Source organism: Choloepus didactylus, chromosome 5, assembly GCF_015220235.1.
Source record: "Choloepus didactylus isolate mChoDid1 chromosome 5, mChoDid1.pri, whole genome shotgun sequence".
Lineage (NCBI taxonomy): Eukaryota > Metazoa > Chordata > Mammalia > Pilosa > Megalonychidae > Choloepus > Choloepus didactylus.
In genome coordinates, this window is record NC_051311.1 from 139750587 (window position 1) to 139776763 (window position 26177).

At 38.5% G+C, this 26177-nt stretch overlaps 2 protein-coding genes across 6 annotated transcripts in view; one reads left to right on the forward strand and one right to left on the reverse strand.

Annotated features, from left to right (window-relative positions):
• Window positions 1-299: 299 nt before the first annotated feature.
• On the reverse strand, window positions 300-16620 carry FKBP14 (FKBP prolyl isomerase 14). 3 transcript variants are annotated; one of them, XM_037836980.1, is made up of 5 exons: window positions 16564-16620; window positions 14408-14628; window positions 8881-9032; window positions 6288-6415; window positions 300-2693 (listed from the first exon to the last, which is right to left on the reverse strand). In XM_037836980.1, exons 2-5 carry the CDS (start codon window positions 14602-14604, stop codon window positions 2535-2537), a joined length of 636 nt encoding a protein of 211 aa, XP_037692908.1. In that variant the 5' UTR covers window positions 14605-14628; window positions 16564-16620; the 3' UTR covers window positions 300-2534. The 3 variants fall into 3 exon arrangements, with proteins under 3 accessions (XP_037692908.1, XP_037692907.1, XP_037692909.1); XM_037836979.1 differs by lacking the exon at window positions 16564-16620 and adding an exon at window positions 16102-16343; XM_037836981.1 differs by lacking the exons at window positions 300-2693; window positions 16564-16620 and adding exons at window positions 4805-6086; window positions 16102-16343.
• A 61-nt stretch (window positions 16621-16681) lies between these two features.
• Window positions 16682-26177, forward strand: part of PLEKHA8 (pleckstrin homology domain containing A8) — a 91044-nt gene continuing 81548 nt past the window's right edge. For all 3 annotated transcript variants that reach the window (XM_037836978.1, XM_037836976.1, XM_037836977.1), the window contains exon 1: window positions 16682-16933. In XM_037836978.1, coding sequence (XP_037692906.1) covers window positions 16894-16933 — 40 coding nt within the window. In that variant the 5' untranslated portion in view covers window positions 16682-16893. The remainder of the gene's footprint in view (window positions 16934-26177) is intronic.

Genomic DNA, 26177 nt, shown 5'->3' on the forward strand with positions numbered 1-26177 from the left:
AAAAAAATAAATAAATAAAAGAAGCATTTTTTCCCATAACATTCTACCAAGCTCCTTTTTATCCTCTTGCATTTTCCAAACAACCCTGAGAAATCACCCATAAACTTACTTCAGTAAGGAGAGGTATTATGCTGATCTCTAAGCAGATGCAAGCAATATCCTACATTACTTATATCCCCTCTCCTCCCACCACTTATCCATCTTCCTCTGACATAAAACTCAGAATAACAGTTAATAAAATCAACAGAGCTACTGAGGAAATTCGTGCTTACAGAAAGAATTTTTCACAGAACAACCACTTATTTCCAAATAAATTTTATTTTGAAAAGAATAACACAACATAGTCATATAAATATCAATATGACACATCTAGCAGTGTCAATGAGTCAAATTATAAACATGCATGCAGAAGTAATAGTTCATTTCTGATTATTCCCACTAATGGAGCGGAACAAAGGTGCAGCTAAACCAAAAATGCAGATAATTTTAAAACCACCAGATTCATTTCACACTTGTATGCAAATATTGAAGATGGGAATTGATAAAAATTCACATGAGATAAAGAAATATGCTGCCTGGATAATCAAAATTCTTTTTACTTTTCTTTCTGCACCATTGACAGCATCATCAATAATGTTTATACAAAGCAGCACCACAGGACAAGCTACTCTCCTTCCTCTGTACAGTGTAGGGCTTTCTGTACTGTGATGTGTAAGTCTTCCAGGCTTAGGAAAGCATCAGTGATGACACAACATACGCATTTTCAAGATAAAGCTGATTTTGTCAGTGAAAGGCATTATGGTATGATCTTCCCAAAAACTTGGAGGAAAATGTTTTAGTGAAGAAAATGTCAATATACAATTAGTGGGAGTAGTCTATATGATTTAATAATTGTTCATCATTCTTAAAAATCATGAAACAAAATGCTGCAGGCCAACAGGAAAGAAAGGTTAAGAAACACAAACCTGAAACCTCTCACCACACAAGGTATATGGGGCGATTTGGCACTAACTCCGATTACTCTGTGAAACCAGAGCCATTCCAGGATGACTGGGAGATTTCTGAAGTCCCAGAAACAGCAGTCAACCATCTTTACAGAAAAAGGACCCAAAGATGAACAACAGATATGGCTGCTCAACAAATTGAAGAGAGAATCAAGCCCAAAGAATTCAAGGCAAATTTTCACTTTTTTGGCAGTTAGAAAGACACTGCAAACCAGTTTACAGGTTAGCTTCAATCTCTTTGAACGGCAATTTCTTTGGTACAGTAAGGTCCACCGGCTTATTGCATAGACTTCAGAGCAATGAAAATCAAAGTAAATAATGTACTTACATCACTTTGTAAACTTATAAAGAAGAATTTTTAGTAAATGGAAGTTTGGGCACTGTTTTAAAGTAATAAGGATAAAAGCAAATTTAAGATAAAACAATAAAGTCATCAACTTTTTACCTAGGATATCCCTTTATTCAGCAGTAGCTGGAAAGGTGTGCTTCATTTCTTGATGAGGCAGGAATAGGAAAATTTTGATGGCAAGATCGCTACTAAGCTTTGCCTTGACAGAACAGACACAGTTTTACAAGGTTAAGCAATTGAGGGCCTAAAAACCTCTGCTCCTTTGTTTTCAAAGTGGCAATTTTGGCCTAAAATAATTGCTGCAGCTTGTTCATTTCATCAGTGTGAATAGGGTTAAGTCACCATCGACTGTTAATTTCTCCTCTGATACAATCCTATTACAGTATAATATACTGGATTATATTCATCAAAGAATTAGAAAGGGTAATCTGCTAGCCTTAAAAAGTAAACACTGAATAAATAAAACTTTCTACCTTGTCTACAATATTGACACATTTTACTAAAAAGAAATACCCATATCAATCATAAACACTAATAACATATTAGTCATCAGCCACTAGTGACAAGTCATTTGTTACTAGGAACCGAACCTTATCTAGCCACTTAAGTCCTAGGCAGAATGTTTCAATGCAAACATATTTATAAATTATGACCTCTGTTGCCCACTTTAGCATTGTACATCTCCTAGCAAAACAGTAGCTGTTCACAACCATTTTCCCCTTTTCTCAAACATATTTAAAGGCAGTTAAAGACAAAGCTATTCCATTATAACATGAAAACAGTAGGCCTTGAGCTATTGCAAAAGGCTTTTTAAATATGTCAGTACTTAACCTGGAAGAAATAGAGGGAGGCAGAAATACAGGGTGTTGATTTGTGCTATAACGTGATCTCATGTTGTTCCCATTTGTAATATTTTAAAACTACAAGTAAGCAAATAAAACATAAGGCTTCATATGTGAAAGTGGAAAATGGTCCAAAAGTCTCCTCTTCAAAGATAAATTAGTTTTTCCTTCCCAATAACTCACCAGAAAGAAATGGGCACTTAGAATCCTTAGGGGGTTCTTTAAATAATACTCAGGAAAAAATATATAAAATTAGAAAATGCAGAACCCTGTTAAAAATTAAACTGTCTTTAAAGATGGTTGCCCTCTTGATGCTATATAAAATGAACAGACATATCTCTATAACTCATCATGTTTATATGTAAATTCTCTGGCAGATATAAATCCATCGTTGTCTTCATCTTCTTTATCAAAAATATCCTCCACCAAAACATCATGATGACTTTCATTCACCATTGCACCATGCTTCTCAAACTCCTTCTTTAAATACACTTTAACCTACAAAATAGTGGATCTTATTAATATTTCTGATTCATAACATACCCTCATTGTGCCAATCAATACCATAGGCATATATATTTAAATGAACTACTAAGCAACTACTTTATGATATATTTCTAATGATAGTAAACAAACTATAAAGAATTTCCCCTAGAAAACTGTTGCTAGACTGCTATAGTAGAGAATAGAATTTTGTTAGAATACTGTTTAGAGGCAAACGTAAGGCTTCTATCATGTATATAATCCTTCTATCAAATATAAGGCTTTAAGGGTCACCCCCAGAGAACCGTTTGTTGTTTTGATGTGGCCTCTCTCTCTCTCTCAGCCAACTCTGCACATAAACTCACTACCGTCCCCCCTACATGGGACATGACTCCAAGGGGTGTAAGTCTCCCTGGCAACAAGAGACAGGACTCCCAGGGATGAGCCTGGCCCTAGCATCGTGGGATTGAGAATGCCTTCTTGACCAAAAGGGAGAAAAGAAATGAAACAAAGTTTCAGTGGCTGAGAGATCTCAAATAGAGTTAAGGGGTCAATCTGGAGGTTATAAAATATTATATGGATATTCCTTTTTAGTTTCTAGAGTATTAGAAAAGCTAGAAGGAAATACCTGGATCTGTTGAACTGTAATCCAGTAGGACTTGATTCTTGATGATAATTGTATAACTATATAGTTTTTATTGTGTGACAGTGTGATTGTGAAAACCTGGTGACTGACACTCCCTTCAACCAGTGTATCAGCAGATGAGTAATAAAATAATGGCAAAAAATATATATAAATAATAGGGGGGGATAAGGGGTATGGGGTGGAAAAAAATATGTATTTAAGGCTTATATCATCTGAAAAACAGCCAGTGCAAGCATACTACTCATTCTTAATCTGAGTCTAAAGAAAACCAAGCATTTAAAAAACCACAAAAGTTTCTATTTTCATCCAGATGTTTAAAAACAAAAACTAAACACTGTTCTCAATTACCCACTAGATTCACCATAATGCAATTCAAACTGTATTTTCATTTTTAATTATATGCTTGCTCTTCCTTCTGTTGACCAGCCATTTTAAACCCTCGTTCTCCCTCCTCTACCCATAACATGCAAACATATGGCAAATATTTTTAAGTTTAAAGTGTTAATGCAGTAATTAAGAAAAAAGAAAAGGAAAAGAATGATCAAACTCAATGTATTCATGTAGACATCCAGGATATATTTTGTGAATAAAGCAAGTTGCCAAATGCTATGTATCATAATATGCTACTTCCTGTTTCCTTATATTTGCATAAACCCTGGAAGGATACGTTAGAAACTAATAAAACTGGATACCTGGGGAGGGGGATAAACAACAGGTTGGAAGAGGACATAGTGGGGAGAAAGACTTCTTAATAAATAATTTTTATATTGTATTGATTCTGAACCATGTGAATACATTGCATATTCAAAATTTTTAATTAAAAGGAATTAAAATTTATCTTGGATAGAAAAAAGTTATATATGACTGGGAACATTATGGGATGTTACAAATTTAGTGGCTATGAATTGTGGCAATGTTCATAATAACTTAGCTTACTAAAGGTGCAAACATTTCCTGGCCATTATAATTAAACTGATCAAAGCATAAATGGTGACTCCTTTAATGTATACCATTTACCAAAACATTAAATCATAAAAGGTCTATTTTCAAATAAAAAAAATCAAATATCTTTCAGAAAGCATTCTATGCCTTATTAGAGTAATAACTTAACTGGTTAGAATCTATACTTGAGGAAAATACAATTTAAATAGGTTTTCAGTGGAAAAGAAATTCACATCTCTTCTTCTAAATGGGGAAGGGGAGCTTGGAAGAGGAGAATTCTTCCTATATTCTTTAGAGCACTGTTTCTAAAATGGGATATAGTACCACTAAGGGATGAGAAAGTTGATCTATCATGATGAGAAGAGTAAATAACAGAACTTCAATGTGTATTATTTTTATCTTATCCTTTAAAATTTTCTATTTTTGTTGATTTTATTAATGTAAATAAAAATAATGTAAAAAATAACATTTTTATTAATGTAAATAATAACAGCATACAAGTATATTTATTTATAAATTATACAAATTCTTACTACTGATGGGGTACATAATCACAAACGTTTACAACCCAACTGCTATAACACGTAATTAAAAAACTGAACATTATAAAGTCAGGGCAAACTGACAATGTCATATTTTTTGTACCAAAAAGTTATATGTCCCTTGACGAGATGTGTTTAGCATGTTGAAAAGAAACACCTGTCTTAAACCTTCCTATGGTTAGAATGACAGTTTCCAGTCCTTGTCCTATAATAACCTTCTGCTGAGCTCCTTTCTCTGTTCTCTCGGTTTAACCACACCATCCTCTCTATTATTTACAAACCCTGTAGGTAATTCTGTTACAATGTGTATCAATCGATACGCTACAGGGCACTTACTAGTTTTATTTCTGTGTCAGATTCCTCAGCCCTGAGGGGTATGCTCCCCATTTTCCCAACAGTGTGGAGAAAATCCCTGGCACCTCAATATTCCTGAAAAGTCTGGCAAGCTCTTTGCTTCACTATAACTCCATCTCTAAACCAAAGGATGGAGTGTTTCCTTTTCTTTTGTTTTAGAGGAGAAGGAGGACATTTAGCACAGTCTATTCTACACAGGGATTCTCAAAGAGTAATCCCCGGACCAGCAGCCTCAGCATTAATTGGGAATATATTAGAAATGTGAATCCTTGAGCCCTACCCCAAACGTACTAAAACAGAAGCTCTGGTGGTGCTGGGGGTGATGGGCCGGGATCACAGCAGTCTGTGTCCTTTGGGTGACTCTGGTGCACACTTAAGCTTGTACTCCTCCGTGGACTGTGCCAACAAGAAGCAGTTTATGAAGCAGTGAAACAACTTTGTGAACCAAGGGCCCTGAGTTCTGACCACATAAACTGGAATGGATGGTATAGGCAGACAAAAAGCATAGGGATAAATATCTACCTCCACTTCTTTCCCCACAGCTATAGACCAAGATAGGTATATGTAGCAATGGCTGCAGGAGTCTAAATTATAAGGAGAAGTCAATTCTTCCTTTCTCTTCACCCAAACCCTAGGAATTTAAGAAGGCTGGAAAAGGTCTCCTGCTACAGAAAATCCAGGCTGGAATCTCCTTTCTTTAGGTGCTAACCTGAACCAAACTGAGCATGTGAGTTGCTTTCTGTCAACTACTAGGAAATCACTCAGAAATGCATTTAACAGCCAGTCTTCATTTTAAACAGCAACTGCCCACAGGAGGCATTTCTCACGACATCTGTGTTTCTTATACAGTAACTCCAAAATAGGAATTGTCTTGGCAAAAAGGATATTTCAAATATCCAGGGCAAGGGCAAGGTACAGTGAACCCTAAGCATTGGAAACAAAAAAAAAAAGTAAAATACCAAATGATTTTTTTAAGTCTCAATATTTCTCTCTAATAATTTCCTATGAAAAAGTCAACTTTGAAAGCATCAGTATTTAAACAAAACTTTTAAATGACATTTTATTAAATATATTTCTTTAAAAAATAAGCTACCAAAAAAATAAAGAGGAGAAAGGGAAGGTCACCTCATCTTTAGAGAGTCTCCAATCATCATTAAGATCCATTTCTTGGAATGATTCATGGGATCTTGGTCCATTTCGAATCTCCAGAAGATCAATGTTGAATATCAGTGTACTTTCTGGAGGAATTTTACCTGACATGAGGGGAGAAGAGAAAAGTTGTATTAAAAAAGATCCAAAAGTTTTAATGATAGAAAACTTATGAAACTGGTCAAAATATTCTTTTAATTGAATTAAATGAAGAGGTTTTCTAAGATTGTCACATAGCATGGAAATTACCTAATGGTCTGGGTGTTAAATTTCAAATATAATTAATATATTACATGTCAAGAATGACTTAAAGGGCTTTAGATAATTCAGAGTTAATTGTGTTACAAATGATTTACTAACTTTTACGTCAGAAGTACATGTGGTAGTGCTACCCCAACCACGAGGAGGCAGTATATAATTGAGTGAGCTCTGATTCGATACTGTCCAGGAGTAAAGCTTACATCTGCCCCTCTCTAAGCCTCAGTTTTCTCAACTGTAAAATGCAGACAATAATACTGCCCCACCTCACGAGTCTGTTGGGAGGTTGAAGGGCAATAATCCATGCAAATTACTTAGCATTATGCTTGATAAATACTAAGCTCTCAATATATGTTAGATACAATTCTCCAACAGGCTTTAAAAGCAATGCAGCAAGGTTAAACAAATATCAAAAAGTTAGGAAACATCTCCTCTGCTACAGAACTTTTTACATACGTTGATGAAATTTCATGGGAATTGGATGGGAGAAATTAAAATTAATTTCTGAGAAAGGAGTTCAAAGTCTTTGAAAGCGAAAAAAGCTTTGTCAAAGTCCCAGGGCCTATAAATAAAAACTTTCTGGGAAGTACGGACAATTTGTTTCAAACTTTTTTCCTCATAGTCATATTTAACACACTAGTATGGAGTAAATATTTCTAAATATTTCTTGGTCATCTCTCCCATCCCAAGTATTCCCATGAAAGAGCATTTGTAAGAGAACAACACTTACAGTGTATGCAGACACGTACCATTCCAGATCTAGACACAGAAAGGCATGCACTAGGCTGTGGGTAAAACTGGCATCTTCCCAAAAGAGGCATGCAAGCATGATACTAAAAAACTAGAGAATTAGTGTTGATTACATATCAGAAGAATTAGTTTCATGGCACTCAGTTTGAAGGAGGTGACTCAAGCTTAGATCACTAGATATTACATAGTAAAATTGAATTTAAAATAGTAGAGAAAGAGTAGTGACCTAGTACTACAAAAAAAGGCAAAAAAGATTCAGGAAAGTGAGAGAATACTTTTCAAGTATCAGAGAAATATTTTCTAGATATTTGATTTTCTTCTCTAAAGACAATTATAATTAAAATAAGAATTGAATTTAGTTAGTAACTTCTATGAATAAGATTACGGAGCAAGTTCTATTTTAGAATATATAATGCTTCACATATGGCACCTACTTTTCCTTCTCAGGAAACTGGGCATAGGATTTCTGATCCCCACTTTATAAATAGTTACGCTTAGACCCAAGGATGCCATGAGGTCTATAATTATACTATGTAAGAGTAGTTCTCGGGTTTTGATGAACTTTTTCCTCATTATATAAGTAATACAAACTCATTGTAGAAAATTTGGAATACATAGAACAAGAAAAAAATAATTCCCAGTCCCACAGTCCATTACCAACACTGGTATTTATTTTCTTATGATTTACATCCCATGTGTATATACTTTTTCCAATACTTAGTATCATAGTTTATATACTGTAGCTTCATTTTCTACTTTTATATATAATATTATGTCATAAATGTTTTGGACATAATTTTTAAAAATTTTTTGAAAGTACCGTTTTTACTAACTGGGCCATTTTTATTCAGCTAAACCTTATCATCATATATTTAGGTTGGTTCCAATTTTTCACTATTAGAAACGCTGCAGTGATGGACATAGCTGTTTACAAATCTTTTCCTGATATCTGATTATTTCCTTAAGGTCAGATACAGGAATTATAGGTTAAATGCATATAAACATCTTTAGGCCTCTTGAAAGACATCACCAACTAGCTCTCTGGGAAGTTGCCTGGCTTCCCGCTTAACAGCAGGAACACACTGGCACAGTCAAAGGCTCTCCAGACCAGCTAGCCTGCTTGCTTTCCCTTTAAGGCTCAGGGAAATAAATCATCAAAAGCTTTATAAATAAAGTTTAAAACAAAAGTGAAAAGAACCTCAAAGGACTTTGCCACTGGAGACTACAGTTGTGAGTCTCACATGGCCCATATCTAAAACTGCATTTAATATAGTTCAAAGGTTCAACTCAAGATATTTATGTTGATTACTAATTCTTTTTTGAATTGTTAAAACAAATAGGAGAACAATATTAATAGAGTTCTTGTTAACTCAGTTGCCAATTTAGATATTATTTTACTTAACTGGCCATTTTAAGTGATAACCAAGATATAATTACACTTTTCAAAGGAATGCAAATTCTCTATTTACTTCAAGAAAAAAAAAGTAGTAGTACAGTAACTCTGTCTCCCGATCCAGAGAAGAACTCTAGTGTTATGGTGAGGAATGTGCAGTGTTCTTACCTTTTCCTTCTTTTCCATAACCCAGGGCAGGAGGAATGATGAGTTTCCTCTTCTCTCCCACACACATTCCCTTCAAGCCCTGGTCCCAACCCTTGAGAGCCTCTAGGATGCCCAGGGTAAACCAAATGGGCTGACCATTGTTATGTTTGTGACTATGATAGAAAGAAAGCATATAACTTTTTAGTAACTGTAGATTTTTATTGCCTTGGCACATTTTTTCCACCATAAGTAGTTAAATTATTAGCTTGGAAGTTAATGAAAACAGCTAATCATTATTTGCATGTGCACACACACACACACACAACCAAGTCAACCTGATGGTGATTCAATTGTCTGTCCATCCTTCTTGATTCAAATGTCACACAGTTGACTCAGCTAGAGAAGAGTAGAGGGAATAATAATAAAAACAATGAACAACTGTTTGAGCATTTTCTAGGTCAGGTTTATCCTAAGTACTTTGCCTCTTTTAACTCACACAATGATGGCCCTCATTGTATAGATGAAGAAACTAAGGTTAAGTGTGCCAGTATTTAACCTCAAATATACCTAATGCCAAAGTCTGAAGTCAGAACTGTAAAGTGATACTGTCCCAGGAAAACCACTAGGTTGCAGAACAGTGAGAAAATAAAGGAAAAGGGATGAGTATGGGAAGGAGGATGAGAGGCTAAGGAGAATTTCCTGCCAATACACACAGGTCCATACATGTGGACACTGGGCAATCAGAAGCACAGCATCTTACATCCTGCTTACAAAGTTTCCTGGTTTTCAGCCTGCCCACAGCTATGAAGGTCTATTTGGCTCCTCTGGGGTTCTGCAGGGAATCCCAGAGGAATGGCCCCTCAAGGACTGGGGGGGGGGGGGGAGGGCAAGTTAAGATACCTTGGCTCATGGGCTGAAGAGAGGCCAGCCTAAGAAAATCAATCTGCTGAGCTACAGGGAGCTTGAGGGCTGAATAGTGTCTGAGCTCCCTTTCCGTGCAATTAGGCAAGTGTCTTGCAGGTAAGAATGGAAAGAACACTCTCTGGTCTTCATGGGTTCCATAGTTAAGAAATCTAAGTAAGGACCATCTTTCTTTCTGTTTTTTGGTTTGCTGTTTGTTTACCTTTCCCCCATGATCAAAGTCACAAATGCCAACTGTAGAAAACTGAAGAAGAATAAAGCAAGAAAAAACACCCACCACCCAGCACTGAATCCAGTTTTTGCATATTTCCCTTGTCAAGGCTGAAGGATTTAAATTGGAGCTCACAAAGACTGTGGTCCTAGAATGGCAGGCATGCTTTATAAACACTTTATACACTGACCGTTTGAAGCCACTTCTTCATAGTACTCAGTTACCAGCTCCTGACCATTTACACAGAGGCTGCATGACAATGGCCCCCTCATGAAATACTAGAACTTCGATAGCAAACTGTCCACTAATGTCTCATAGCAACAGCCAAAGTTGGCACAGGTTTTTGGCTCTGAGACCTTGAAGAAATCGGGCTGGGTGTGAAAGAGATCAGACTAAAAATTAGAATGTAAGTGAAAGTTAGAAATGCAAATCACAATATTGTTTAGTGCCCACTGTCACCTGGTGACACTTTCAGTGGTAGGTCATCTTTTTGAACCTTTTTGCCAAGGCTGCTTTATGCTGTTATCAACGCAATTCAGAGACAAGTGCCATTCACTTCACCTGAAACCCCATGACTGACAAGGTCTGAATGTCCAGGAAAATAATTTATCAAAAACAAAGTCTATGGTGGGCCATTGCTTTAGCTCATGACAATCCCTCTACCTGGAATGTCCTCCTTTCCCTATTATACACCTGGAAACCCCCACCCATCTTTCAAGGCCCAACTCAATTACAGTCTCTGAGAAAGTCTTTCCTTATTGCCATCTCTCAGTGCATAACTAACTCCAGGCTCCATTATGCTTTGCTAGCACTTTGTACCTTCCATACTCTATATCATAAGTTATTTGCTTGTCTCCTTCCCCCTGTAGACAATGTGCTCCTAGAGGACAAGTACCTGCTTCCAGTTATCTTTACATTCCCAGGGCCTGATCTGTGGTCACTCAATAAGACTTTGGAAGATGGATGGATACATGAATGAATGAGAATGGACGGAAGTCACAATTTCTAAATCTCCCTAGTACCCAGCTCTGTACCTAACATAAAGGAAATACTCAATAAATATATTTGAAACAGAATGAATTTACCCAATAATTAGAAATCATAATACTTATAAAACTCTTTAATGTTGCAATTTCTTTGTTTATAGAAGACAAATAATGATAGTATAACCAACTGAAAATCCCTCACTGCATGGCTAAGAGATTTCAAATAGAGTCGAGAGCTGTCCTGGAGGTTACTCCTAAGCAAGCTTCAGCTAGATATGCCAAATGGCCACAATTTGACAAGCCAAAGTCAAGAGCCCCAAAAACCCTAAAGAATATCTGGGTCCCTATCTGAGACTCTATACGAGTTTCACTCACTAAGTTTATTCTTCAGAAACTTAAATCTTCCAGAGAACTCCTATGTCAGCTAAGTGCCAAACCCAGAGGCAACAGCCTCTTCAAGAACGTCAACCAGATGCATCCCCTTTTCCCATAACGTCAACACCCCTTTTCAACATGAACAAGTTAAGGTGGTCACTGCCTTGACATCCCTGAAGATCAGGAAAGTGATTAAACTAGAGGAAGGGGTAGCAACAGACAACATGGAATTTAACAAAGAATTATGAATACTAAATCTCTATATAATTTTCTTTTTCTTAGTTGCTAGGTTATTAGAATAACTAGAAGGAAAGAACTGAAATGGTGGAACTATAACCCGTAGCACCCTTTGAAATCTGCTCTATAGCTACATGTTAAATTGTAATTTGAAAGTTATCACCTTTTTGTATATATGTTATATTTCATAATAAGGAAATAACTGAAACCATGGTACTGCAACTCATAACATTTTTGGAAATTTCCTGTATAACTACTTGTGAAATCATACTTTGAAAGTTATTACCTTTTTTCATATATTTTTTTTTATACTTAAAAATATTTTATTCTTATAGTAGATAGTACTTTCTGCTGGGTTGAATAATGTTTAACTTCCCACTGACTCCCCTCTGATTCCTCATGTCACCACTGAAATCTCATGCATTCATCGGCTCAAAGTTTTAAATTCTACCCAGTCTTTAGAATACTATCTTGTATTTTCTCTGCAGTTAATTTTTTTGCAGTGAGATTTCTTTCCATACTCCGAATACCAGCCTATTACCTCTCAGGTTTCTTGTTGCCTTTTCTTTCCCAGATGAAAGCATCCCACAAAGTTTTGTGTTATTTCTAAAACCACAGTTGACATCTCAGTCCCACTAATCAATTCCCTATCATACCTAGTTCAGGTGTCAGGCAGTCAGCTCATTATGGTGGCCCTCCAGAGTTGAATTATTTTTTGCAGTGACATAATCAGCAGTTTCTAAATACCTCCTGTCTTCAGATTACTTAAAAAAATAACAGTATAACACTATTTTCCCTTTGGTTTTAAACATTTCAGTAACTTCTTCCTTATGGAGATTTCCAGAGAAGGAACTGTTTCCCCCATGTTGAAACTTTCATGGATTTATTTTCCAATCTTCAGTCTAGAGGAAACACAAGTAGCATAAAAAGTTAGGAATCCTGATATGAGGTTGCAATCATGCAGCCTTTGTCTCCAGAGCCTCCACTCAAACTACTTTTTCTTATTTTCTGTCCCATTTAACACTAGCTTCCCATATTTCTTGAAGGTCCAATCTCATTTGTCTTCCTTCACAATCTTTCTTCTAGCCTGTTCTCCCTTAACTTCCTATCCTAGACCAAGCTAGACTTGTACTGCTATGTTTTAATATGAAGTCTCTCCTGGGAGGATCCCCGACACCTGCCTCGCCTTGTTCAGCTACTGCAGGTGAATGAATTAAGAGAGCATTAAAGCATGCTTTTTGTTTGTTTGTTTTTCGTTTAATTCTGAAACAGCATACTACTATGTGAAAAAGGGAACAAGACTTCATTTGTCTTGATTTAGAGGCACTTTAGCCCACTATCTGCATCTTGGGTTAAATTCTAGGTGTTGATATCTTCAGACCCCAATAAAATAGAAGCATTACTTCAATTCAGTCAACACTCTACCTCAAACAACACTGGGGCTTGCAGCCATCCTCAGCCCATCTACGGGCATCACTTCAGGGGTTTAGAGGGAAAGTCATGCATTATCCTCTAGAGAAAACACTAGGCGAATATATGTTATATTTCACAATAAGGAAATAACTGAAACTCTGGAATTGTAACCCATAACATTCTCTGAAATTTGCTAACTGCTTGTTAAATTGCACTTTGAAAGTTATCACTTCTATGTATATATGTTATATTCCACAATAAAAAATATGATTTAAAAAAATCCCTCTCTGTATGTACTGGATTAACCTTCCATAACCACACTCCACCCATCAATAAAGTCTCTTGAGTTCTAAAAAGAAGCAAACCACTACTGAAAATCATGGTACTGTGCCTTGACCTAAATGTCATCTGTCAGAATAAAAGTTAAATAGGTCAATGGAATAGTATTAGCATATCCTTCAAGAGGCAAATAAATGTGTATTTTGCTCATGAAGTTTCTGTGAAAAGTTTTAAGTAAATATCATCTATACCAAGTAAAAATGGAATTGAATCATTTTCCCTGAGGAATGGAGTTCCAAATAAGAGTATTCTTTTAAACTTTTTCTACTTATTGCCTAATTAGACACCTAGGTACTGTGTGGTATTTCAAAGATTCTAGTTATAATTTTAAAAAAAATTAGAGAAGTTGTAAGTTTACAGAAAAATCATGCAGTAAGTACAGAGTTCCCATATACCACCCTACACCCACTCCACTCCCATAGTTTTCCTATTATTAACACTTTGCATCAGTGTGGTACCTTTGTTACAATTGATGAAACAATGTTATCATAATTATATTATTAACTATAATCCATAGTTTACATCAGAGTTCACTGTGTTGTATGGGCCTAGATTTTTTAAAAAATTTTTTCTGGTAACAAATACAAAACCTAAAATTTCCCCTTTTAACCATATTCAAATATACAGTTCTGTGCTGTTAATTACTTTCACGATGTTGTGCTACCATCACCATCCATCACCAACACTCTTCCATCACCCCAACTCTGTACCAGAAACTTTGTACCAGTTTAGCATTAACTTTCCATTCCCTTCGTCTCCCCCGACCTGTATTTTAGTTGATGTCTTTATGAATTTGCACTTTTCATATAAGTGAGATCATACAGTATTTGTCCTTTTGTATTTTTTATAATAAAAAAATTAAGAACTGTACCAGACCAGATATTTGAATAAAGCATACAAAGTCTTCGCATACAGGATTGGCTTTCCCCAAAGTAGGGTATAGGATATTTCAGCATACTTTTTTTTCTTTAAAGATACGTAAAAACAGGTACATGCGACCTTTCTAGCCCTAAGTTGGCACAGGAGGTGGGTTCTTTATTATTTTCCCTGCGGAGCTTATACTCACGTGGAGTGAAATAACGAGCCGTCTTTTTCTAAGTAGCCTTCATAGTGCACCAACATCAAATCTCCCCCTTTGGTCCTGCGATGGCAGATGAAAGGTTTCTGCAGAACTTCGATCTTCACTTCAGGTTCAGGGATCAGAGCCCCACTGGAAGAAATGACTAACAGCGTCAGGACCGCATTCCACAAGAAAAGCCTCATGTTGCTGAGGAAGGAAAGACGTTCCTACAAAAGCAGAGAAAGGGCCCTTAACTTCATGGAGTTAAGAATGTAGTTTAAGGCTTACGGACAACGGCCTCTGACAAGTCCATGGCTCCCCTCCCAGCAGACGTGGCACATTTGCTAGCGACAACTTTCCCAAGCACTGTGTACTCACCTCTAAACAGTTAAACCCACACCGAAGCCTGACTGGCTCAAATGACACGGCCTCCTGGAGAAAGCGGCCTCCCATTGGCTCGCCGTCCTGTCCCTCCGCATCCCTTGAGCCAATGATGCTGTAACAATGTAATTGGCAGTCTGGCTCCGGGGTGGTGGGGAGCCGTGCCCAAGCCTACAACCTCGAAGGGTCCTAGAGCTCCGCGGAATAAAGAATTCCACAATTCTGAACTTTGGGAGAGGGGTGAGGTGCGAAGCTCGCGGTAAACTCCTCCGGCAGATTTACATCTGTAAAGAATCCGGGCTGAGCGAGTTGAGAAGCGTCCTGGGCCAGGTGTAATGTTAGGAGTTTGAAAGACTCGCTTACTCTCACTGTTGGTGAGCCGGCCCAGGATTCCATATCGAAGGTTCCTGCTTCTGTTTACTAATTAGCTTATAACCATAAGAAGACTTATATAGTGCTTAGGGTTCACATAGCGGGCCATTCCCGTGCGTGAACCTCACTACAACAGGCAAAGCAGATTCTTTTAAATGTAAGTAAATTTAGACTAGGAGAGGTTAAGTGTCTTCCCTCAGGTTATTCTGTCCCAAAGCAGTTGAGATCACACTTCAAACCAGGTCTTTTGATTCATTGCAGGACACCATACAACGTTATGGCTGCTACTTGTCATTTAGGCTTGGCCAATATTGGCGATGGTTGCCAACAACGTGCAAAATTCTGCTTCGAATAGTAAACATTGTTATGAATTTCACATTATTTTTCATTTTTTTTTTAAGTTTTACATTTTTCGCTTAATTTCAAAGTCAATGCATATTTAATGTAGTCTATTTGGGAAAAACTGGAAAGCACTAAAGTCGGGTTTCCAGAAAAAAATGCAGGAGCCCAGGTAAATTTGAATTTCAGATAAATAATTGTTCTGTGTTTTTATTTGCTAAATCTGGCAAACTCACACTAAAAAAAGGAACAACAAAAAGACCACCATCCACAAGTAACCATCTTAACATGTTGGTATATGCTTCTGTGACATACACCTGAAGCAATTTGGATCATATTGTACACTTTGTTTTGTAACCTGTTCTTTCCACATCATCTATAGTTAACCATTTCCGTGGTCAAATATCTTTAGCAAATTGCTTTCTCACACTTTAATTTGCATAGGAATTTCCTGCGGATCTTGTTAAAAATGCAGATTACGGTTCAGTATATCAGGCTGGGGGGTGATTTCTGCATTTCTAACAAGCCCCTAGGTGGTGCCAAGGCTCCTGGTCCACGGACCATACTTCCAAGAGGTAGGCCCTAAAGTTTAGACAACTCCTACTTACATTGATCACATAGTATTCCATCATGAAATTCTCATGCTCTCCGTACGCCCTGTTGCTGGATACCTCCAGTGTGTGGAATCAAACAGAAAGCCTTGCAAAAAGAACTGGAGCCTTGGGACTAGAACCCAGCGTTTACTAAGAGGGAGCCACGTCGACCCCAAATACCAGAAGGTGGGACCCGACCCACCTAAGACATCGTAAATAAAGCTGTGTCCCACAATCCTCCCCAGGGGCCTCCCAAACCCCTTCTCATCCAGCGCATACCCTGGACTCCGTTTCCCTGCAGTCCCACCCCGCTACGCCAGCCGGGCCGCCGGCGCCGCAGGGAAACCCGGGAGTGGATTTTGGGAACGTGCGCACGAGCGTCGTACTGGGCATGCGCGAGCGTCCTTCTGGCCCCGGCAAGGGGACCGCTCAGGTACCGCGGCGGTGTTACTGCCCGCGATTGGCTGCCTCAGTTACCTCATTTTGGAGGCTTCAGTCGCTCCTCGAGGCCAAGCTGGTGCCTGACCTCCTTGTGGAGGGCGTGCTTGCCCCGCCGGCTGGCCCAGCAGCCGGCTGCGTCCTCACGTGCCGAGGCCGTCGCAGTGACCCCGCCCCCGGGCCGAAGATGTGAGGCCGGCCGGGCGTCCCCGCGGCGGGCCCGGGCGCCGGGAGTGGGCGTCTCGGCAGCGCCGGGCGATGGCCCTGCTGCCGGTGCTCGTCGCCTCCTGGGGCCTGGGTCAGTGAGGGGTGCCGGCGGGCCTAGGCAAGCGGCCCCGGCGCGGCGGGGGCGAAGGGGCCGCGGGCGCCATGGAGGGGGTGCTTTACAAGTGGACCAACTATCTGAGCGGTGAGTGGCCCCGCCGGGCCGGGGGCCGGGTTCTTTGTCTGAGCCGCCGGAGGGCGGTGTCCGGACGCGCATCTTGGGGGTCGAGCTCACGGACTACCCCTGAGACTACAAAGGCCTGCGCGGATTGAGAATATTTCCCCCAAAGCAGTTCTTTCACGGGAGTAATGCCCCTGCTGTACACACATAGCCCTCTCATTTCCAGGAAGGCTATAAAAAGCTGAGGTTTGGGGTGACTGGAAAGGCGGGTACGCTCCGTGTTAGCGGGAGGCAGGCATTTAACGCCCGGCTTTTGGGTCCTCATTCTGCCCAAGGAGCAGGTCTCGCCTGGCCCGCAATCACTTGGAATTTCAAAGGTGAAAGGATGCTTTATCAGAAAAAGTCCTCAGTGCAAACACTTTACTTGTGACCTTCAGAATCAGCTGTGTGCCGACCAAAGAGTGCCGTCTCAGAAGTTTCAAAGCCCCAAAGTAAGCTCAAGGTTTTTGGTTTTCTCACCGAGCATTTCTTTCTGTTTTACAAGCTCAGAATTACCACAAAAGGAATGCAAATATTAGCAACTGTTTCCTTGAGCTGCAGAACAGAATGGCTTAAAAATAGTACACGCACTGCTCCCAGTCTAGTTTGTGGAAGTACATATCTTGAGAAGGTCCATAATTGTTATGCAACCAATATTTAATAAAAGCGTACTATATGCTGGCAACTGTGATAGGCACTTCATTTGGATACTTAAAAACAAAAAACAAACAAAAAAATTATGGGAAATAGGGTGGGCACTTTTATTTTTAATAGCAGTGAATTTGAATATTTGCATCATCTCTCATGGTGGGGAGATCTGTTTTCTGTCCTTTGATGAGACAGTGTTTTTAAAGTTGGTAGTGTCCTGATGCTCTGGGGTGTTTTAAAGGTGCCTGTGTCTGGGAGAATCAGTTAGCAGAGTGACTTTGATGAGGTCACACAGCACAGCCAAAAGGTTCACCTGTTGGGAGTACAGGAGTCCCTTCCCTATGCAAAGTGTAGTTAGCAATGAGTTCTCAGGTTTATGTTTCCTGTGATCATTAGTAGAGATTGGGTGAGGAGAAGTGTTTTAGAAGATCTGGCCTTTGCTTCAAGGACTGTCAGTGATTAGACTGAAGGCTGGGCTTGTCAACTCTGCTAGCCTAAGGGTAGGAGGCTAGATGAGATGATTTTTCTTTTGCGGTCTCTAATTTATGAGATGTATGGCTCTTGAGTAATATTTAATTAGTGATCCTTGACCCCTTTCCGTCACACATGCATTTTTCCTTTTATCCTTAACACTTTTCCTCTTTTTTTCCCTTCTCCCACTTTTTTCCCCTTCCCTTTCTTCCTATTTTCTCTTGCTTTCTAAATGGGAGGTTTGGTCTCTTGCTGCAATACCTATTTGCTGGTAGTGACGTGCCTTTTTTCCCCGATTGTACTTGCATATGCTTCAATAAAGCAAAATTTCTCTAGAAAGATTCTTTGGAATTTTTGTCGTGTGATGTCAGTACCATCTGTTCTTTTGGAAAAGATTAGACTGTGTCCTTCCCCAGTTAAGAAAAGTTAATCCTGTAAATGGTGCCAGAGTGGAGGTTGTAAAGAAGAGGGAGAACTGGAGGCTTTGCCAGAGGCAAACTGTCTTTACATCATGCTGCTTGTTTCTTGGCCTGCTTGTAGCTTCTTTGTGGGCATACCGTTCAGGGAAGCCCAACACACCACTCGCAGCTTTTCCTGGATATGCTTAGAATTATGGTTCAACATTCTCTTCCATTAGGAGATAATTTACTCTGGAAAGGAATGGTCATAGCTTGGGAAGAACAAATGCATTCTTGTTTCTTCCACCCTCCTGTGCAAGTTGGTCTCCCAAAAGAACATGGTGTGTAATGACAAACTCTTCTTCCTCTTCTTCTGATGCTTGTTTTTACAAGTAACACTTTTTCTTGTGGTTTTCAACATAGTGACTTTGAAATACATATAATCCTAATCAGAGTTCTTGTTCATTCTAAATTTTTCTCCAAAAGGATTACATATCTCATTTTTATTTCTGTCATGCCAGTGGCTTGATTTGGGTTGTCTTGTGTCAAATTTGATTTAAGTTAGGAGATTAGTTTATCAGCTGATTCTTTGATTCCTTGGAGGATGTTGTTCATTTCATTCACCAGCCACTGTGTGCTAGGCACAGAGGAAGCAAGGTTGAACAAGGCAGAAACAATCCCTGCCCTCCTTGAGCCTACCATCTGATGGGGTAGAAAGGCAGTCATTGAGAACCTGGTTAGAAGCATGTTTGATGTTTGGGTGATGTTGAGGTGGGGCGGAAAGGAGGAGAATGTGGTCTGTGTTGTTGGGGAAGTCTTCTCTGAGAAGAGACTTAAGCAGAGCCTGAGGTATAGATAGCAGCTAGCCAGGTGGGGAGGCCAAGGCAGAGTGAAGGAGGGGAATTTAAGGAAGAACTTTCTAGGCACAGGAAATGTCACATGAAGGCCCAAAAGGAATAGAGACTGGCAAGTTTGAGGAACCAGAAGGCGGCCCATATCTGGCTGGAGAGCGAAGAGTGAGGCTCTAACTAAGCAGCAGGGGTAGGTGGGAGACCTGATTTTGTAGGGCCTTGTAGGCTAATTTAAACACTGTAGTGATTGTATACAAGTAGGGGTGTGAATGTGTGTGAAGATAGAAATGATGAGATTGTTTAAAAGCTTACTCTGGTCATATCTTTGTATCTTACTCACAGCATTTATTGTATTTTTTAAAATATGGTAGTTAATTTTGTTTCTCTTGCTTCTTGAGTTAAATTGATGTTAGTTGCTGAACATTGGTAATATCACGAAGCCCTGAGAATAACATCTAAATTACTTGCGTGAGTGTGCTGTTAGTATAAGGAATGAGTAAGGAAGAAAAGTAATTTCCCTAAAATGCTAGGCATGCTCAAGTGTCTTGTACCTTGTATTTCTTCAAAGGAAAATGGAAAAAAAAAAATTTTTTTTTTTTTTTTTTTTTTTTTTAAAAAGAGCTTATATGTGATTTCTTCAACAGTCTGGAACCATACTCCGGCCTTTTGACTGGTAGAACATTGAGCCTTCTTAGATTTAATATCAAACCTTCACTTCAGATGTTCAAAAGTTAAACCTGGGATGAAAAGGGAATGAACTAAACATTTTACAAACACCCATATTGTGTGAGTCCTACTCTAGGGACCGTGCATTTGTTATTTTCATCTTCCAAGCCCTATGAGTCAGTCAAGGGGCATTATGCATGCAGGGAAATAGTTAATGTTCTATAGTAGAATTCTGATTCAGGAGTCAAGAGACCTAAATTCTGATCCCAGCTCTATCATTGCCAGCTGCATAAAAATGATGGGATTTACAAGTTAATAATTATAAGTATAGTAAAAACTTAGCACCCAGAATGTGCCAGATACTATTCTAAACATAGAATAGATTAATTTATTTAATCTTTGCAACAATTTGAGAAGCAGTTGCAACAGTCCAGTACGATATGGATTAATTTATTTAATCTTTGCAACAATTTGAGAAGCAGTTACCCTTGTTATCCCCATTTTCCAAATGAAGGCATTGAGACACACAGGTAGAATAGCTCACCCAAGGTCACATGGTTAGTAAGTAGCAGAGCCAGGATAGACTCCATGGATCCTGGCCCCAGAGTCAGCGCTCCATTAAACAGTACTTCTTCTTCTTCTTCCTTTTTTTTTTTTTTTCCTGATTCAATGCTTATTAATTCATAGCCAATCTTTTTTCATATATATCCTCTCCCACTTTTCTCCCTTCCATATTATTTTTTGTTTCTTAACAATTTTATTCACATACCAAAAAAAGTCCATCCTAAGTGTAGAAAAAAATGGTGTAATCTAATCACGTAATGACCCATTCACCACCACAATCTATATGAAAACATTCCCATGTCTTCCATAAAAAGAAGCAAAAAATCCTATACCCTTCTCTTATAATCCCCCATTATTGACATTTAGCCTTGGTATAGTGCCTTTGTTGCAATTAAAGAAAGAATATTGCACTGTTACTGTTAACTATAGACCTTAGTTTGCATTAATTGCAGTTTTTCTCATATACCATCCCATTATCAACAGCCTGTAATAGTAACATAAATTTGTTTTAATTCATGTAAAATCTTTTATTTGTACAATTAACTACTCTCATCATCCACTGTAGGTTTCACTAAGTTATACAGTCCCAGTTTTTATGCTCTAGCTTTCCTTCTGGTGACAAACACAATTCTAGTCTTCCTCTTTCAACCATATTCATGCTTTGCTTTGTTAATTACACTTAGAATATTGTGTTACTATCACGCAGTATTGTGCTATCCATTTCCGAACCTTTACAATCAACCTTATTAAACATTCTGTACTCTTTAAGCATCAATTGCCCAGTCTCTGCCCTCTCTCTATTTCCTGATAACCTACGTCGGAATTTGCTCATTATAGTTAGTTCATATTGATGAGACCATACAGTATTTTTCCTTTGTTTCTGTCTTATTTTGCCAGTATAATGGCCTCATGGTTCATTCACATCGTTGCATGCATCACAACTTCATTCCTTCCTGCAGCCTCACGGTAGTCCATCGTATGTATACACCACAGTTTGCCCTCCCACTCGTCAGTTAATGGACTCTTGGGCCACCTCCATCTATTGGTAATTGTGAATAATGCAGCCATAAACATCAGTGTGCAATGTCTATTTGTATTCCTGTTTTAAGTTCTTCTGAGTATATACCTCGTAATGGAATTGCTGGATCATCATATTATTTTGAAGCAAAGCCCAGACGTCATATAATTTCATCCATAAAAATTTCAGTACATATCTTGTAAAAGATGACTCTTTTAAAAACATACTGTAATACTGTTATCACACACCCCCGATTGTTCTTTTGTTTTATTTTAGTTTTTGTTTTTTTAATGCAATTTTATTGAGATATACTCGCATGCCATACAGTCCATCCAAAGTATGCAATCAATGGCTCACCTTATCATCATATGGTTGTACGTTCATCACCACAATCAACCCCCCAGAACATTTTCATTACTCCAAAATAAAGAAAAAAATAAGAATAAAAAGGACACCCAAACCTCCCATACCCCTTATCCCCCCTGTGCTGGTTTGAATGTATTATGTCCCCCAGAAAAAGCCATGTTCTTTGATGCAATCTTGTGGGGCCAGATGTATTAGTGTGGATTAGATTGTAATTCTTTGATTGTTTCCATGGAGATGCAACCCACCCAACTGTGGGTGATAACTCTGATTGGATAATTTCCGTGGAGTTGTGGCCCTACCCATTCAGCGTGGGCCTTGATTGGTTTACTAGAGCACTATGTAAGAAGCTCAGACAGAAGGAGTGAGCTTGCTACAGCCAATAGGGACACTTTGCAAAACGCATAGGAGCTGAGAGAGTAGCTGCAGCTTACAGAGACATTTTGAAGATGGCCATTGGAAGCTGATGCAGACATTTTGGAGATCTCCCATTTTGAAATTCAACCTGGGAGTAAGCAGACGCCAGCCACGTGCCTTCCCAGCTAACAGAGGTTTTCCTGATGCCATTGGCCATCCTCCAGTGAAGGTACACGATTGTCAGTGCATTACCTTGGACACTTTATGGCCTTAAGACTGTAACTGTGTAACCAAATAAACCCCCTTTTATAAAAGCCAATCTGTTTCTGGTGTTTTGCATTCTGGCGGCATTAACAACCGGAACACCCTCCCCCCTTATTATTTATATATATTTATTTATATATATTTTTTTCATTATTTTATTGCTCATCTGCCCATACTCTGGGTAAAGGGAGATTATACAGTTGTTTTTTTTTTTTTTAATGCAATTTTATTGAGATATATTCACATATCAGATAATTATCCAAAGTGTACAATCCTTAGTTCACGGTGTCATCATATAAGTTGTGCATTCATTACCAGTCAATTTTTGAACATTTCATTACTCCAAAAAAAAAGATAAAAATAAGAATAAAAATTAAAAAGAACACCCAAAACATCCCATACTCCTTATCCCTCCCTATTTATTTTTTGACTTTATTTTTTACTCATCTGACCATATCCATATACTGGATAAAGAGTGTCAGTTGCAAGGTTTTCACAATTACACTGTCACACCATAAAAGCTATATAGTTACACAGTCATCTTCAAGAATCAAGGCTACTGGATTACAGTTTAACAGTTTCAGGTATTTCCTTCTAGCTCTTGTAATACACTAAAAACTAAAAAGGGATGTCTATATAATGCATAAGAAGAACCTCCAGAATGACCTCTCGACTCTATTTGAAATCTCTCAGTTACTGAAACTTTATTTTGTTTCATTTCTCTTCACCTTTTTGGTCCAAGAAGGCTTTCTCAATCCCACGATGCCCATCCCCAGCAGTCATGTCCATCGTACTTTTAAAGGTTGTTCCTGCTTGATCATTATATAATGCTGGCTGATTCCTAATTACCTATATTTAAAGTGTGTTTGACCTAGAATATCAGACTCTCTTTTGGGGTTGAGATTGGGGAGGAGTTCAGGAATAAGGAAGGTTTAAATGTCTAATGGTATGCTGTTTGCCTATGTGTTGCCACAAAGAAATTTTCTGAGCTGTGCAGTGAGCTTTCTGTTTTGCAGTTTTAGGTCCCTTTCTCACCCACTCAGCAGACCAGTGGGCTTCTGCCATGAGTCTCAGCCAGCTCAGGTCTCCTAGGCCCTCCAGCAGATCAGGGCATAAGCACATTGCAGTGCTGCATTCCAAAAATAACAAAAGCTTGCATCCTGTTGGCCAGATGGTTGTCATTGAGTTGATGCTATAATGTTGCTTTCCCCCAGGTGGAAGAAAGTGACTTTTGTCTTTGTATGTTTGTGCCTGGAGGACATCTGGAACGTGAGTGATCCAGAGCAAGATTCTCATGGTCTCACAATCATTTTTTTTTAACATCGTTATTGAGATAATAATTCACATACCGTAAAATCCACCCATTTAAAGTGTACAGGTCAATGGTTTTTAGTATATTTATAGAGTTGTGCAACCATCACCACAATCAGTTTTAGAACATTTCATCACCCCAAAAAGAAACCCCATTTCCATTAGTGGTCACTCCCATCACCCCCACCCCAACTTCCTCACCCTAGGCAACCACTAATCTTCTGTCTGTCTAGATTTATGTATTCTGGACATTTCATATAAATGGAATCATACAATAAGTGGTCCTTTATATCTGGCTTATTTACGTAGCATAATGTTTTTTAGGTTCATCAGTGTTGTAGCATGAAACAGTACTTCATTCCTTTTTATTGTTAGATGATATTCCATTGTATGGATATACCACATTTTGTTTATGCATTTATCAGTTGATGGGCATTTGGGTGTTTCCATTTCCTGGCTGTTGGGAATAATGTGGCTATAAACCTTTATGAACAAGTTTTTGTTGAACATATGTTTTCATTTTTCTTGGATATATTCCTAGATTGGAATCTCCAGATCATATGGTTTTAACTGTTTGTTTAAAAATTTGAGCAACTGCCAAACTTCCAAAGTGGCTGTACCATTTTACATTCTCATTAGCAATGAGTGAGGGTTTCTATTTCTCCACATCCTCACCAACATTTCTTATTGTCTGACTTTTTAAGAATAGCCATTCTAGTGGGTGAGAAGCTGTATCTCGTGGTTTTTATTTATATTTCCCTAATGACTAATGATGTTAATGTTCTTTTCATATATTTGTTTGTCATTTGTATTTCTTCTTTGGGGAGTGTCTACTCAGATCCTTTGCCCATTTTTAATTTGTTTTTTTAAATTGTTGAATTGTAAGAGTTATTTATAGATTTTGGATTCAAGTTCTTTATCAGTTATATGATTTGCACATGTTCCCTCCTATTCTGTAGGTTGTCTTTTCACTTTCTTGATGGTGTCATTTACTGCACAAAAGTTTTTACTTGTGATGTAGTCCAATTTATCTTTTTTTTTTTCTTTTATTGCTGTGCTTTTGGTGTCCTATCTAAGAAGCTATCACCTAGCTCAAGGTCACAAAGATTTACTTTTCTGTTTTTTTTTTTTCTAAAAGTCTTATAGTTTTAGCTCTTACATTTAGGACTTTGATCTATTTTGAAGTAATTTTTGTGTATGATATGAGGTGGGGGTACCATGTGGATATCCAATGGCCGGCTCTATCCATGAAATTTATGGTTTCACTGTTCAGGGTCATGGACCAGTATATTTGAGAGGTTAAGTACAAAACATTGGAATCAGAAAGCTCTGAGTTCAAACTTCTGCTCTGCTACTTATTAGTGTGAAACTTTGAGTTAGTTACTTAATCTCCCTGGCCTCAGTTTTAAAATGATAGCAATAATAATGGCCAAATCTGGTACTGTCGTGAGGATTGAAGTAGGAGATATATATATATATATATATGGGCATCACTGGTACATAGTTCACTTAAGGACAGGTTAATTGGACAACTGTTTTGATTAATGATGCCAGGAAAATTCAGTCTATGTGTACTCAGCTTTTCTGTGTGCAAATTGTGTCTCCTTGTAGCTTCAGAGAATATATGTATCCTGAATTCATTAGCTCCTCCTTTTGAAAGTCACAGGGGTGTAAGTTATGAAGGAAAAGATTCAACTAAACTCTGGTATCAGAATTTTGGTATTGACTCTACACGCTTATGACAGTTACATGGCCCATTTTTGGATATGATGATTATAGACCATGTAATTCTATGTACCACTGGTCTGTACTTTTGCTTCCAGCAAAAATTAATGATTTGTTTAAGAACTTGAGATATTAGATTCTTGCCTCATTGGCACCCCATCAAAAGCAACACTGGTGGTCGGGCAAGATGGCGGCATAGAGAGGAGTGGAAGCTAAGTAGTCCCCCTGGAACAACTACAAAAAACCAGAAACAACTAGTAAATAATCCAGAATAACTGCGGCGGGACAAACGAGACCATCCACTCATCATTCACCAACCTGAATTGGGAGGAATGCCCGAGAACACAGCATAAAATCTGTAAGTAAAACCTGCGGAACCAGGTCGGGAGACCCCCTCCCCCATAGCCCGAGCTGCAAAGCCTCGTGGTGCCACAGAGAAGCTCTCTCCCAGCAAGCGAATATAGCTCAGCTGAGCTCCCACTGGGGTTTTAAGTAGCGAGTGTGAACTGCTCACTACAGGTACGCAGCCCCAAAAAACAGACAGAGGCTTGGGGTGACGACTGACCTGGGAGAGCTGGAGGGTCGCCTTGGAC